The sequence below is a fragment of the Bubalus kerabau genome, chromosome 1 (genome assembly GCF_029407905.1).
Source record: "Bubalus kerabau isolate K-KA32 ecotype Philippines breed swamp buffalo chromosome 1, PCC_UOA_SB_1v2, whole genome shotgun sequence".
Lineage (NCBI taxonomy): Eukaryota > Metazoa > Chordata > Mammalia > Artiodactyla > Bovidae > Bubalus > Bubalus kerabau.
The window spans coordinates 215,066,785-215,082,046 of record NC_073624.1 but is presented as its reverse complement, the minus strand read 5'-3'; the positions used below and the strand labels follow the sequence as shown (position 1 = coordinate 215,082,046).

The 15,262-nt window shown below is 35.9% G+C and overlaps 1 protein-coding gene across 2 annotated transcripts in view; it reads right to left on the bottom strand.

Moving 5' to 3' along the window:
- The window catches only part of SEC24A (SEC24 homolog A, COPII coat complex component), a 73,889-nt gene that overhangs the window by 3,115 nt on the left and 55,512 nt on the right, over positions 1-15,262 (bottom strand). For both annotated transcript variants that reach the window (XM_055553964.1, XM_055553975.1), the window contains 7 exons: positions 13,055-13,228; positions 7,780-7,890; positions 5,585-5,760; positions 4,104-4,241; positions 2,186-2,290; positions 1,785-1,877; positions 140-243 (listed from right to left, as the gene is read on the bottom strand). In XM_055553964.1, coding sequence (XP_055409939.1) covers positions 140-243; positions 1,785-1,877; positions 2,186-2,290; positions 4,104-4,241; positions 5,585-5,760; positions 7,780-7,890; positions 13,055-13,228 — 901 coding nt within the window. The remainder of the gene's footprint in view (positions 1-139; positions 244-1,784; positions 1,878-2,185; positions 2,291-4,103; positions 4,242-5,584; positions 5,761-7,779; positions 7,891-13,054; positions 13,229-15,262) is intronic.

Here is a 15,262-nt window from a genome sequence, read left to right as displayed (position 1 = left end):
ATTGAAAATACAATTTTTTTTTTCTATATCCTTCTAAAGAGTTTGCAATAGGTTACACATACCTATGATTCAACTCAAAGGTTTCCTTGCAAAGCCAAGCAAACTGCTTTAGTATTGACAAATGACAAATTCAACTTACCTTATTACATAAAGTATTGGGTAAAATGGTCTCTGCTCTCTAAGCCAAGAGATGAAAGCTATTGTTCTGGCAGATTCTGGTGTATCAAGTTCTGGAAGGTCTGTCTATTAAACAAAAACCAGCAATATACAACTTATTCTAAATTATCATCTATAATACTTTTCAAACTTTATCTTGTATATGAATCACCTGAGGATCTTACTAAACTGCAATTGATATAGGAGGTCTAGGGAAGAGCCTAAGATTCTACATACGACAATTTTCTCCCTACCCCTAAAGGGTAGGCAGACTTTTCAAAGGAACAGATAATAAATATTTCAGGCTTGCAGGTCATTTGCTCTCTGTTGCAACTTCTCAACTCTGGCACTGTTCCACTGAAGCAGCCACAGACTATATACTGTAAGTAAATGGACATGGCTATGCTCCACTGGTAGCAACCCACTCCAGTACTCTTGCCTGGAAAATTCCATGGACAGAGGAGCCTGGTAGGCTGCAGTCCATGGGGTTGCGAAGAGTCGGACACAACTGAGCGACTTCACTTTCACTTTTCGCTTTCATGCACTGGAGAAGGAAATGGCAACCCACTCCAGTGTTCTTGCCTGGAGAATCCCAGGGACGGGGGAGCCTCGTGGGCTGCCGGCTATGGCATCGCACAGAGTCGAACACGACTGAAGCGACTTAGCAGCAGCAGCAGCAGCATGCTCCACTGAAACTTTATTTACACACAGGTGGCAGGCCTCCTTAGGCCTAGTTTGTCAGACACTGATCTAGAGGAATATGCTACCTCTTATCTTCTGTTTATTATGACATCTAGAATTAACTGATCCATTCAGACAGTTATTACAAATATAACAATTTCTTATCTCATTACCTAAAGTGCCTAGTCATCCAGATCAGCCATTAAGCTAATGCTTATCCTAGATAGAACCCTTTGTCTTTTAAATACATAAATCTCCTAATGACTTCTATAAATGAAGTTAAACCCATAAATATGACCAAGACGTGGACATAAAATATATTCCAAAGTTAGTGACAAACTAGTTGAAACCGAAAAGCATGACATGAAATAAGACCATGTTATAATTAATTCTAACTTTAAAATTCACAATTATCCAAATGTTACATAGATTTAATGTGTGCTTTCTCATGTGTTGTTTCAAGTATTCCTCCATAAGCAACAGCACTCTTATTTTTACAAATGAGGCTTTTAATGACTTATTCAAGGTTACAGAGTGGGTGACAGAGTCCAATATTACATTCTCCAATAATCAATATAAATCCAACTGATATTGGTCACAAGTCGTTGGCTTGTGTGGCAGTTAGCTTAGTTCTTACTCTAAAGCAGCAGTTAAAGGGACTCTGCCAAAGAACAATGAAATCACTTGCAAAAAACACAAAACACATAAACAGAAGAGCCCTAACACTAATGCCAACAGCAGCAAACTTTTTTTGGCCATTAACTACGTTCATTACTTTCTCACTAAAATAGTATACACATATAAGAACAAGCAACTCAAAAATGCAAAATAACCTAAAGAATGCCTCTAAAATACAGCTATGATTACAAAATAGGATGTTCATGTTTTTGCCATCATTTGAAACGCCTTTTAAGCATACCACAATCACTATAATTACACAATCTTACCATGGTGTGTGGAATTAATGCATAGTTTTCAACTCCTAGAACTTGGCTGAGAAAATTCTGTCCACAATTTCTTCCAACCCAAAGCATTAGTACCTGGAGAGAGGAAGAAAATTATTTTGAGATATAGTTTAACAGTGAGATGTTGACTTAACCTTTAACCACTGACTGTGTTTTAAAAGATCAAAAAGGGAAGTTAGTTTACTGAGACTGTATAGGCTCCAACTAAAGTAATGATAACTACTATTTACCATGACAGGACATTATATGCTCTGCATGCAAGGAGACTATGGAGGAGAAGGCAGCAAATACAAAACTATATAGATTAAATAATACATAATCCGTTGAGAGAAACTAAGAGGAATGAGGGTAGTAGTGTACAGAGAGAAGTCAAGACTACTCACAGAACCTGCATCCATGAGAAAGGCCCCATCCCTGCTCAGCTTCTCCACTGAAAGCTGAAGAATAGACGGCTGAGGTATAGTGCGATCATTGATGCTGATTGCTCCCTTAAAAATTTAGCAAAAGATTAAAGCCTTTTAGATATAACTATTAGGGAGCCACAATTAAATAATAAAAAGAAATTTAATGAGTGTTACCTTTGAGACCTTGGAATTTATTTAGGTAAATCACAATTATTCATATTTAAACATAAAGACAAGGAGGAAATATGTATCATTTATCTAAACAAAGCCATCATGATCCCAGTCAAGCCAAATTACTCTCTGATCTTAATTTATTATTTTAAAAATGAACACAATAAATGTAATTAGTACTCATGTATCCTGATTAGATAAATTACATTAGTGAGATCCAAATAAAGTCCAGAATTTAGTTAATGATAACAGATGATTGTGTAGTTTAGATCATATATACATCCTGATGTAAATCTAATGCAAATGAATTTTCTAGTTCTCTTCAATTTAACATTTATTTAATAAGTCCAGAAATAGAAGTTTCTCATTTATCACTGACTATTAATACTGCTATCTTAAAATATACACCTTTAATTATTCGTAACTACACATTTTTGACCAAAATTTGCTTTAAATACTAAAAGTTGATATTTAATGAATCTTATCTAAGGGAGAAAGTAAATAAAATACTGACCTATCAAGAGGTACTACCTTCAGAAGGCTTTAGCTCTACTAGGACCTATTAATCACAGTACCTTAAGACCTCTGGCCTTAGGGCGTGTGGGGAACAAAAGATACTACAGCCCAAATACAGCCAATCAGAAATTAATGTGAACTAAGAAAAGAAAGCCTTGTCCTTCTCTGGTGGTAAAGATGGGAAGCTATCAGTGACTCTGTTTTCTAGTCTTATACAAAAGGCTGGTCTGAAACAATGAAGCAATGCAGAGTCAATGAATTTGAGTTAGGCCTGAGTTTAGTTAGAACCTAGCCTTTCCTGTAGTTTGTGTTTGAGTGCCACATCAGTCAGTCCCTTCTTTCCTAAGCTCACTTGCAAAAGAAGAGTCCTGATAAATGAAGAGTCCTTGAAAATCTTAATAGTGCTTGTCTCTGAATGTATGTACTATGAGTGATTTATTTTTCTCCTAGTGGTCTCCATATTATAGACATCTAACATACTGCATTTGTATTTTTATGTTAATTTGCCACTTTTCAATTTGAGAAAAATACAGGTCCAGTTAGTTGAACTTGTCAAACACAGGAGTAATCTTAAGTCATTATTTTTGTAATACAAATTAATAATGTCATCAACAATTTTCATTTGCTAAAAAGTTATCTCCTTCATATATGCAAGGTACCTTAAAATATTTAAACTCAAACATTTTTAACCAAAGTATTACTTCTAACATATATATCCTAACTTGATTACAATGTATTATAGAAAGATTATGATTTAACATTTTCATGGTTGCAGCTTTAACTCTAGTAAATTTCCCATCAAAGGAAAATAATGTTATAACTTAGACAAATATTTTCTTTTCAATTCAAGATTATTATTACACTAAACATTGACCTGGGTGTTCAAGTGTAATTTTACACTGGATACTCCTTTCAGATCAATCTGTTTAAATAAATAAATCATAGGTTGCTCGAGTCAATTTGACAATGTCTTCATTTATTTAGATCTCTCTAAAGATTCATCTGAAATAAACAGTAAAGTTTATTACTTTAATAACTTAAATAAAAGTACTATTTTCAGGAGCTTCCCAAAGCCAAAATTTCTTTATATAAGAATAAAATGAAAAGCTTTAAGAAAGAAAACACCTTTCTTCATTTCTTCAATGGATTCAATACAATTAGGCTTATAAATGTTCAAGAAAAAGTGAATAAAAAAATGAATCAATCTTACCTCATCTGAGAGATTGTCAACTCTATACAAACTGGGATGAGTTGTGAGCATAAGGTAAACCAAGGGCTGATTTTTCACTTGACACATAGCAAAAATGCGTTCATCTAGACGTGCATTTGTCCCAGTCTGAAATGATTTCTATAACAAAAAAATATACCCATCAGAAAAAAGGTATTTAACAAATACATATAAAATTTTGCAAATATCAGCTGTTACAAGAATAGCTTCAAACAGAATTAACAAATTTACTGTCACTTGTTCTTACAAAAATATATCTTAATCAGTCACACACATCTATTAAATTGGGGCTATATCTTTACCTAAAAGTTTTGACAAATTAATTATCTGACCATGGCAAAATCATTCAATCTCTCTGGCATCTCCTTCCTAATCAATGAAATAGATCTAAACATCCTATATATCATAAAGCAATAGTAATATAAAAATCTAAATAACAGGACAAGAAGGATAAAGTTACATTGCAGATGCCAAAAAAAAAGGCATATGAAGTATGAAGAACCAAAGATCTAAGTATTCTGTAAAAGCTGAGTGACGATGAATGGTGGTTAACTATCCTCATTTCTCCCACAGCTAGAGAAATTAAATAATGTATAATAACAAAGCTCACAAATCAACCAAGAAAATTAGTAATTTGAAGACAGCTACTTAGTAGAATAGAGTTAACAAGTAACTGTCAGTTTCAACTGGAATATTAGCTCCATGAACACTAAATTCAGAGATAAGGTTTTGGGCATTTCTATTGATGGAAAGGAGTAGAATGAGGCAGAGAGATAACAGCAATGAAACTTTGCCTTAAAACAAATGCACTGACTGTAAATAAGGAAGATTAGAAAAGGCTGTTAAATTTATTCATTCAAAAAACTACTTACTAAGTGCCTATGGGCTTCCCTTGTGGCTCAGCTGGTAAAGAATCTGCCTGCAATGCAGGAGACCTGGGCTCGATCTCTGGGTTGGGAAGATCCCCTGGAGAAGGAAAAGGCTACCCACTCCAGTATTCTGGCCTAGAGAATTCCATGGACTATACAGTCCATGGGGTCGCAAAGAGTTGGACACAACTGAGTGACTTTCACTTTCTTTGGTTCTATCTGTTCTGGGGTTCTACACTTACTATTCAGAAGCAGTAATTATAAACTCTGTCATCTAATATTTCACACCAGAAGGCCTGCAAATTACTCATGTTTTATTCCTTATGCATGACATTAAAGGTCACCTATCCTCAGGCTAAAATAACAGGAAGTGCACCATGTGCATGCCTCCTCTTCCAAGTTTTGTTTCTCCTCACATACACCCTCCAGATCCTTTAGGTAGCTATTTTTTTGTATTTTTTCCTTTAGGTAGTTAATTTTTTGTATTTTTTTCCACAGTTTATAAATTGTTATCTATGAGAAAGAGGTTCACAGGACAAAAATTTTGGCTGTTGACACTTTGAATGTGTTAGTTTCTGATTTTGATTCTTTTACCTGTTTAAGGAGAGCCAGCACAAACAGTGGGAAAAGCCGAAGAGAGAAAGGAACCATGAGTCCAGGCTGCTGGTTACATAGGGCTGAAGAACGATAAGCTGAAAGGGAGTCTATGACGGCATTCACCAGGGCATCACGAGCATCACTCAGACTGGCCGTCACAGACCTGTCAACAGCTAACAGAAGTTGAAGTAGGGACAAAAGAGAAAAAAGACAGAAGTTTAGGTACCCCACTGTTAAGGATAGAAAAGCTTTTTTTTTAATTATACAAATTTTCTCTCAAGTTATTATTTACACAAGGAACCAAACAGAGCAGTTAAAAGCACATACTTTGGAAAATCAAACCAACCTGTGTTGAAATATTGTTTTGCTATTTCCTGCTGCTGCTGCTACTAATTCGATTCAGTCGTGTCTGACTCTGTGCGACCCCGGACGGCAGCCCACCAGGCTCCCCTGTCCCTGGGATTCTCCAGGCAAGAACACTGGAGTGGGTTGCCATTTCCTTCTCCAATGCATGAAAGTGAAAAGTGAAAGTGAAGTCGCTCAGTCGTGTCCAACTCTTAGCGACCCCATGAACTATAGCCCTCCAGGCTCCTCCGTCTATGGGATTTTCCAGGCAGGAGTACTGGAGTGAGGTGCCATTGCCTTCTCCGTGCTATTTCCTAGCAGTATGAAAATCTGGCAAGTAATTTAACCTTTATGAGCCACAGTATCCTTATCTGTAAAATGTATACATTGGAAATACAAATGGAAAATTGTATTTCTCCAAATCTAAGATGTTTTTAATTGTAACCTATCATTTTATGTATCACTGAGAAAGAAAAAGACTGCAATTAAACACACATGCTTTTTTTTGTAGCACATGCTTTCTTAATACAGAGAACTTTGATATTTATTCAAAGAACAACTAGTTATTTAGATGATCTTCATCATCTGTTATGCTACTCTATTTTAAGCTTTTCTATATACTCCAAAATTTTTTCCAATACCAAAAACACTGTAGTTCCTTTGAAAACTTCTCAAACTATAACTAAACTCTATTCATGTGGTATCAAAAATACACTCAATGAAGTGACATTATTAACTGCTATGACCAAATTTATATATAAGCAAAAAAGAATGAAGACTACTATTACCTTAACTCAAGGATTTTGACAAAATGTGAGGGGTAAAAAGTACATATTGGGATCAACCAAATTTCGTAAAAGAACTAATACTTGTTGTGAAGATTTTTTAAAATTCACAAACATTGCCTGATATATAGTTGCTGTTGTTAATAATAATAAAGATATAATAATTACACTGTTACAAAAATCTACTAGTTCAACAATATATAAAGGCAATGAACCCTCAAATTTCTTAGGTTACAATTTTTAACTTTTAACATATGAGACTAAACTGAAGTTAATTATTTACCATGTTACATTAAAGAACATTTTTTCCCAATAGGAAATTCAAGAAAATAGGTAATTATTCCTATTACAGGCATTCGAGTTTGAAGCAAATTGATGACTGAATTCGAAGCAAATGGACTCACTGGCAGTCATCCCTGAAGGAGAAAGGGAGCAAGAACCAAGATGACATTAAGCTCTATGGTTTTGCAAAAGGGATCCAAAAAGAAAACAACAACAAAAAAAAATTCAAGAAGGCAACTCTGAGATGGAAAACATTAAGTAAAACATGGTATTTAAGTCCCTAGCAGGTAGGTTGTGAGGCAGAATATAGTTTGCACGTACATGTCTGTATGTGTGTGTGCATGCTCAGTTGCTCAAAAAACAGTTTTGTGGTAGCCTAAGGCCATTGAGGGAAGAAGAGAGTAAGTAGTAACTTAACTAATGGGCATGAGGTTCATTCAGGGGTGATTGAAATGTTACTAGACTCAGGTGATGGCCGTATAAATCTGTATACATACTCATGGATGTATATATGGAGTTATATACTCAAATGGGTTAAGTGATAATTATATCACTTTTATCTCAACAAACTGAAACTAATTTCAATAAAGCTGTAAAATTTAAAAAAGAAAAAAAGATCAGGTTATCTGCAGCAGACCCATTTATTCAAATAGTTACTTGGAAGGCATACACTGAATCTAAAATACTGAAATTGTAAAGCTAATTAAAGGAAAATACAAGTATATAGATTTTTCAAATGTTACTACTTGTAATATGTTTACAATAGGTAATAATTCTTACCCATATTGGCCAATAACCCTGAAATTGCTTGAACATCAGCTCCAAGAAAGACTTCATTTAAAGTTGAAACTACCGGCAAACACAAAGTATGAACACGAATTCTTCTTTCGCCTTTGGAGAAAACATACAAATAATAGTGAAGGACAACAATATTAAAAAAAAGTTTGTATTAAAGTTACTCAGAAAAATCACTTCAATTTGGAACCAAACAGGATTATGTGTAGTAATTAGGAAAAGTATCAAAGCAAACTCTAAAGTGTTATTTTTTTTACTACAAAATTTTTTTCAAAGTACCACTGAAAAGACAATAGAAATCATATCCAAATGATGGTAACATGCTAGCTTCTTAAAGATTTCTTTTCTGAATTTTTTGATTACTTTATCCTTTTTTGTAAAAGCGATTTTGGTAAAATATATATCATGTAAGAAAACACTACTGCAGGATATGTTCTACAGTCTGTTTTGATATTCAAACTCCAGAGAAATTTTATACTGTTCTTTTTAATCACAGGAAAAAAAATTAAATCCGCTTAAGATACTCAGCTTGTCAAATTAAAAATAAAGTTTTCATTAAAAAAAAAAATCAACAGTCACAATACTTCCTAGAAAACATTAGGAATAACCTAAACTAATAACTAATACAGTAAGTATATTAAAAAGATATCCAACATTATTTATTACAGAAACATGAAATAAAACTAAAAGTGATACATTATACTTTATTAAAAGAACATAACAAACAAAAAAACCTCAAACCAAAAATAATAAGCAAAAACTAAACAGATAACAGTAAATGCTGGTGAGAATGCACAGCAGCTGGAACTCTCATACACTCTTGAGCACAAAATGGTACAGCTGCTTAGGAAACAGTTTGGCAAGTTCTTAAAAAGTTAGACATAAGCTCACCATACAACCCAGACACCCATCAAAAACACTGAAAAGTATTCACCCAAGTGAAATTATAATTTATGCTCACACAAAAATCTGTATGCAAATGTTTATAAGGGCTATATTTGAAATTACCAAAAACTGGAACAACTCATATGTACCTAAACTAGGAGATAAATAAATAACCTGGGTACAATGGAATACTATTTAAGAATAAAAAGAAACAAACTACTGGTAAATGAAACAACTTGGATGAATTTTAAATCCACTGTGTTAAGTGAAAGAGCCAGATATAAAAGGTTTACCTACTGTATGATTCTATTCGTAAAACATTTTTGCAAAGGCAAAAGTATAGGGTCAGAAAACAGATCAATAGTTGCTAGGATCTGAGGATGGGCGACAGCTGACTATAAAAACACAAGGACATATTGGGGGAAATGGAACAGATTGTGATACTTAAATAGACAAAACTTGTGGAACTGTAACTTCCCTGGTGGCTCAGATGGTAAAGAATATGCCTGCAATGTAGGAGAAAGTGTAAAAGTTGCTCAGTCGTGTCCAACTCTTTGCAAACCCATAGACTGTAGCCCACCAGGCTCCTCTGTCCATGGAATTCACCAGGCAAGAATACTGGAGTGGGTTGCCAGGCCCTTCTCAAGGGGATCCTCTGGAGCCAGGGATTGAACCCAGGTCTCTCGTGTTGCAGGCAGATTCTTTACCGTTTGAATTACCCAGTAAGCCGGGTTCAACCCCTGGGTGGGCAAGATCCCCTGAAGAAGGGAATGGTAACCCACTCTAGTATTCTTGCCTGGAGAATCCCATGGACAGAGGAGTCTGACAGGCTATAGTCTAATGGGTCACAAAGTGAGTATATCTCTATGTGTGTAATAGCTGTCATTGCCAATATGATAGGCTTAAACATCTTATTTGTTAGTTATCAATGTTTTAATCTAGAATAGAAGCACTAAATAATGTTACCCTTTTAGACAGGTGTTCAGTTCAGTTCAGTCGCTCAGTCATTTCCAACTCTTTGCGACCCCATGAACCACAGCACGCCAGGCCTCCTTGTCCATCACCAACTCCTGGGGTCTACCCAAACTCATGTCCATTGAGCTGGTGATGCCATCCAACCATCTCATCTTCGGCTGTCCCCTTCTCCTTCTGCCCCGAATCCTTCCCAGCATCAGGGTCTTTTCCAATGAGTCAGCTCTTTGCATCAGGTGGCCAAAGTACTGGAGTTTCAGCTTCAACATCAGTCCGTCCAATGAACACCCAGGACTGATTTCCTTTAGGATGGACTGGGTGGCTCTCCTTGCAGTCCAAGGGACTTGCACGAGTCTTCTCCAACACCACAGTTCAAAAGCATCAACTCTTCAGCACTCAGCTTTCTTTATAGTCCAATTCTCACATTCATATATGACTACTGGAAAAACCACAGCCCTGACTAGACGGACCTTTGTTGACAAAGTAATGTCTCTGCTTTTTAATATGCTGTCTAGGTTGGTCATAACTTTCCTTCCAAGGAGTAAGCGTTTTTTAATTTCATGGCTGGAATCACCATCTAAGTGATTTTGGAGCCCAGAAAAATAAAGTCTGGCACTGTTTCCACTGTTTCCCCATCTATTTGCCATGAAGTGATGAGACCAGATGCCATGATCTTTGTTTTCTGAATGTTGAGCTTTAAGCCAACTTTTTCCCTCTCCTATTTCACTTTCATCAAGAGGCTTTTTAGTTCTTCTTCGCTTTCTGTCATAAGGGTGGTATCATCTGCATATCTCAGGTTACTGATATTTCTCCTGGCAATCCTGATTCCAGCTTGTGCTTCATCCAGCCCAGCGTTTCTCACGATGTATTCTGCATATAAGTTAAATAAGCATGGTGACAACATACAGCTTTCCAAGGCCCACTTGACTTCACATTCCAGGGTGTCTGGCTCTAGGTCAGTGATCACACCATCGTGAGTATCTGGGTCGTGAAGATCTTTTTTGTACAGTTCTTCTGTGTACTCTTGCCACCTCTTCTTAATATCTTCTGCTTCTGTTAGGTTCATACCATTTCTGTCCTTTATCGAGCCCATCTTTGCATGAAATGTTCCCTTGGTATCTCTAAGTTTCTTGAAGAGATCTCTAGTCTTTCCCATTCTATTGTTTTCCTCTGTTTCTTTGCACTGATTGCTGAGGAAGGCTTTCTTATCTCTCCTTGCTATTCTTTGGAACTCTGCATTCAGATGTTTATATCTTTCCTTTTCTCCTTTGCTTTTCGCTTCTCTTCTTTTCACAGCTAATTGTAAGGCCTCCTCAGACAACCATTTTTCTTTTGTGCATTTCTTTTTCTTGGGGATGGTCTTGATCCTTGTCTCCTGTACAGTGTCGCGAACTTCTGTCCATAGTTCATCAGGCATTCTGTCTATCAGATCTAGTCCCTGAAATCTATTTCTCACTTCCATTGTATAATCATAAGGGATTTGATTAAGGTCATACCTGAATGGTCTAGTGGTTATCCCCACTTTCTTCAATTTAAGTCTGAATTTGGCAATAAGGAATTCATGATCTGAGCCACAGTCAGCTCTCGGTCTTGTTTCTGCTGACTGTATATCAAAAAGATAGGACACTGAAAGATGAACTCCCCAGGTCAGTAGGTGCCCAATATGCTACTGGAGATCAGTGGAGAAGTAACTCCAGAAAGAATGAAGGGATGGAGCCAAAACAAAAACAACACCTAGTTGTCAATGGGACTGGTGATAGAAGCAAGGTGCGATGCTGTAAAGAGCAATATTGCATAGGAACCTGGAATGTTAGGTCCACGAATCAAGGCAAATTGGAAGTGCTCAAACAGGAGATGGCAAGAGTGAACGTCGACATTCTAGGAAGCAGCAAGCTAAACCGGACTAGTTGCGTGAATTTAACTCAGATGACCATTATATCTACTTCTGTGGGCAGGAATCCCTTAGAAGAAAGGGAGTAGCCATCATAGTCAACAAAAGAGTCGGAAATGCAGTACTTGGATGCAATCTCAAAAATGACAGAATGATCTCTGTTCATTTCCAAGGCAAACCATTCAATATCACAGTAATCCAAGACTATGCCCCAACCAGTAATGCTGAAGAAGCTGAAGTTGAACGGTTCTATGAAGACCTACAAGACCTTTCAGAACTAACACCCAAAAAAGATGTCCTTTTCATTATAGGGGACTGGAATGCAAAAGTAGGAAGTCAAAAAACACCTGGAGTAACAGCCAAATTTGGCCTTGGAGTACAGAATGAAGCAGGGCAAAGGCTAATAGAGTTTTGCCAAGAGAATACACTGGTCATAGTCAGGTATTACTTCTCTTTAAAAGTAATTTGTGGAACTATACATTAAAACAGTAGATTTTACCTAGTTCAATTATATATTAGGGTTTTCTTTTTTAATATGTTAAGAAAAATCAATGAGAAAAAGGACTGGGAATTTTTTTGTCAAATAAAAAATAATATCTAGATTCAGAAATCTATCTTACTTTTATGGTATGCCATATTATTGTAATCATAGTACAAAAAGTGGACTTCTCTAATACTAATAGTTTTTATTAAAATATCTATTATACACTTTTTATAGATTTTTGGCAGGGCTGTAAAAATCAGTAGACACAGCACAGTAACACTTTTCAAAACTTTTTTTAAGGAGACAAAACAGAATTAAGGTGAGAGTTGTGAATCTTTAAAATAATAAAAATAAATTTAACCAGCCTTCACATCATCTTTTGGACAAAATACATTATAAATTAATTAGTACTAAACAAATTATACCCTTAAAAACTGTTTATCTTGCATTTGAATTCCTTCAAGACTTAACTCAAATGTTACCCTCTGTGAAAACTTTCCTGGAAACCCTATCTTAAGAGACCATCACCTCTCAGCACCTTTTAAACACTTTACCAGCTTTGTTTCTCATTAACTAATGTCATTGTATAACAAATTATTATTTTACTGATGTATCCTTTTTATTGTTTGTCTCCCGTACTAGAATAAGGACTATGAGAAAAAGGGTTTTAATTTAGTTTGACAGTTGTGTTATCATAACATATTTCAGACACTAAGTAGACTCTTAATAAATATCTGTTAAATGCAATGCTTGAAAAATTAAACTCCAAATATCTTAGCTTTATCAAGAATAACAAAAAGCCTCTTAAGATTAAGAACACTTTTTTGGCTTAACAGAAATGGTAATTTCTTCCAAAGAAGACGGATTTTATCACAAGCCATAGACTACAGTGGCCAATTCAAAAATCTTACCTTTGCTCCATCATTGTGCTTATAGTTAGCAATACTGTATTTTAGACATAATTTTGTTAAGAGGATAGATCTCATGTTATGTGTTTTTGCCACAATAAAACAAACAGAAAAGCTTACCTTTGCTGGATGTATACAAGAGTGCTGACTGAAAGGAAACCAATTGAGTGTCAGTAAGACTTTCTTCCACTGACATCTGTACTGCATAGCCAGCATCTGGGTTTACATTGGGCAAAGACAGCAAGTCTGTTGACCGAACAAAGAAGTTCCCATGGAAAGTATGAATGGAAAGACCTAGAAAAGAAAAAGGTGTCAAAACAATTTACATACACCTACATACAGATACAGTTTAGATGTGATATTGTGGTTTATAAAAAAATAAATACTCAGTCTTCACCCATTCCAGGCACACAGCTCCTAAAACCTTTAGAATTCCCTAAGTGTTGAAGATTATAAAGTTGTCTTTTACTATGGTAACTAGGTGACTTCTGGAAAGGAACTAGGTAACCTAGTGATGGCGGCTGGCTACCAGATTCAACCATTTGATTATAGAGGATTAGAACTTTCAGTTTGACATTCCCCCCACCCCCACCCCACTCAGTACCTCCAGGGAGGAGAGAGGTGCTTGAGAATGAATTAATCAGTCTTGACTATGTAATGAAGCCCCATAAAACCCAAAAGGACAGGGTCCTTAAGAAAGCTTTGGGATTGTGAACACATGGAAATTTGGGAAGAATGAAGCTCTCAGAGAGAGGAAGCAAGCTCCAGAAACTCCAAGCCCCCACACCCTTTTCCTTTCCTCATATCTTGCTCTATGCATCCTGTCTCGTTTTGTTGTTGAGTTATATCCTTTTAAAATAAACTGGTAATCTTTACTCAGCTATTAAAAAGAATGCATTTGAATCAGTTCTAATGAGGTGGATGAATCTAGAACCTATTATACAAAGTGAAGTAAGTCAGAGAGAAAAATGCCAATACAGCATATTAACGTATATATATGGAATTTAGAAAGATGGTAATGATGACCCTATATGCAAGACAGCAAAAGAGACACAGATATAAAGAACAGTCTTTTGGACTCTGTGGGAGAAGGCAAGGGTGGGATGATTTGAGAGAATAGCATTGAAACATGTATATTTTCATATGTGAAATAGATTGCCAGTCCAGGTTCAGTGCATGAGACAGGGTGCTCAGGGCTGGTGCACTGGGATGACCCTGAAGGGAGGGAGGTGGGAGGGGGCTTCAGGATGGGGAACACATGTACACCCATGGCTGATTCATGTCAATGTATGGCAAAAACCACTACAATATTATAAAATAATTAGCCTCCAATTAAAATAAATAAATGATTTTTTAAAAATTAAATAAAATAAACTGGTAATCTAGTAAGTACAATGTTTCTTCTGAGTTCTATAAGTCACTCTAGCCAATAATTTCAACCAAAGGAGGGATTTGCTGGAACCTCCAGTCTATAGCCAGAAGCACAGGTAACAAATTGGACTCACAACTAGCTTCTGAAATGTGGTGGTATGGTGTGTCGGGAGGCAGTCTTGTGAGACTGAACCCTTAATCTGTGGGATCTGATGATATCTCTAGGTAAGCAATGTCAGAACTGAGTTAATTGCTTGGTAGTATGGGGAAAACCCACACACTGACACTGGAAACAATCATATTAAATAATACACAGTAGTTAGTAAGAATGAGGATGGGATAAAAGATAACTTCCTAAATGAATTCAAATTTTCAAAATAACTTATTTCAATAATAAGTTGACAATATCTTCCAAAATGCTAAATGGGTATTTACTTTAACCATAGTATTCCATTACAAAGAATTTATTCTACAGATATAATCATTCAAGTTCCAAATTTATATGTGCAAAAAATTAAGCATTACTGTTTGTGTCATAACAAAAAGAAAAATCACAATAATCTTTAATGCCAATCAGTAGGAAAATAGTGATATTTACAACAGTTAGAACTGGACATAGAACAACAGACTGGTTCCAAATAGGAAAAGGAGTACGTCAAGGCTGTATATTGTCACCCTTCTTTACTTATATGCAGAGTACATAATGAGAAATGCTGGGCTGCAAGAAGTACAAGCTGGAATCAAGGTTGTCGGGAGAAATATCAATAATCTCTGATATGCAGATGACACCACCCTTATGGCAGAAAGTGAAGAGGAACTAAAGAGCCTCTTGATGAAAGTGAAAGAGGAGACAGAAAAAGTTGGCTTAAAGCTCAACATTCAGAAAATGAAGATTATGGCATCTGGTCCCATCACTTCATGGCAAATAGATGGGGAAACAGTGCAAACAGTGCCAGA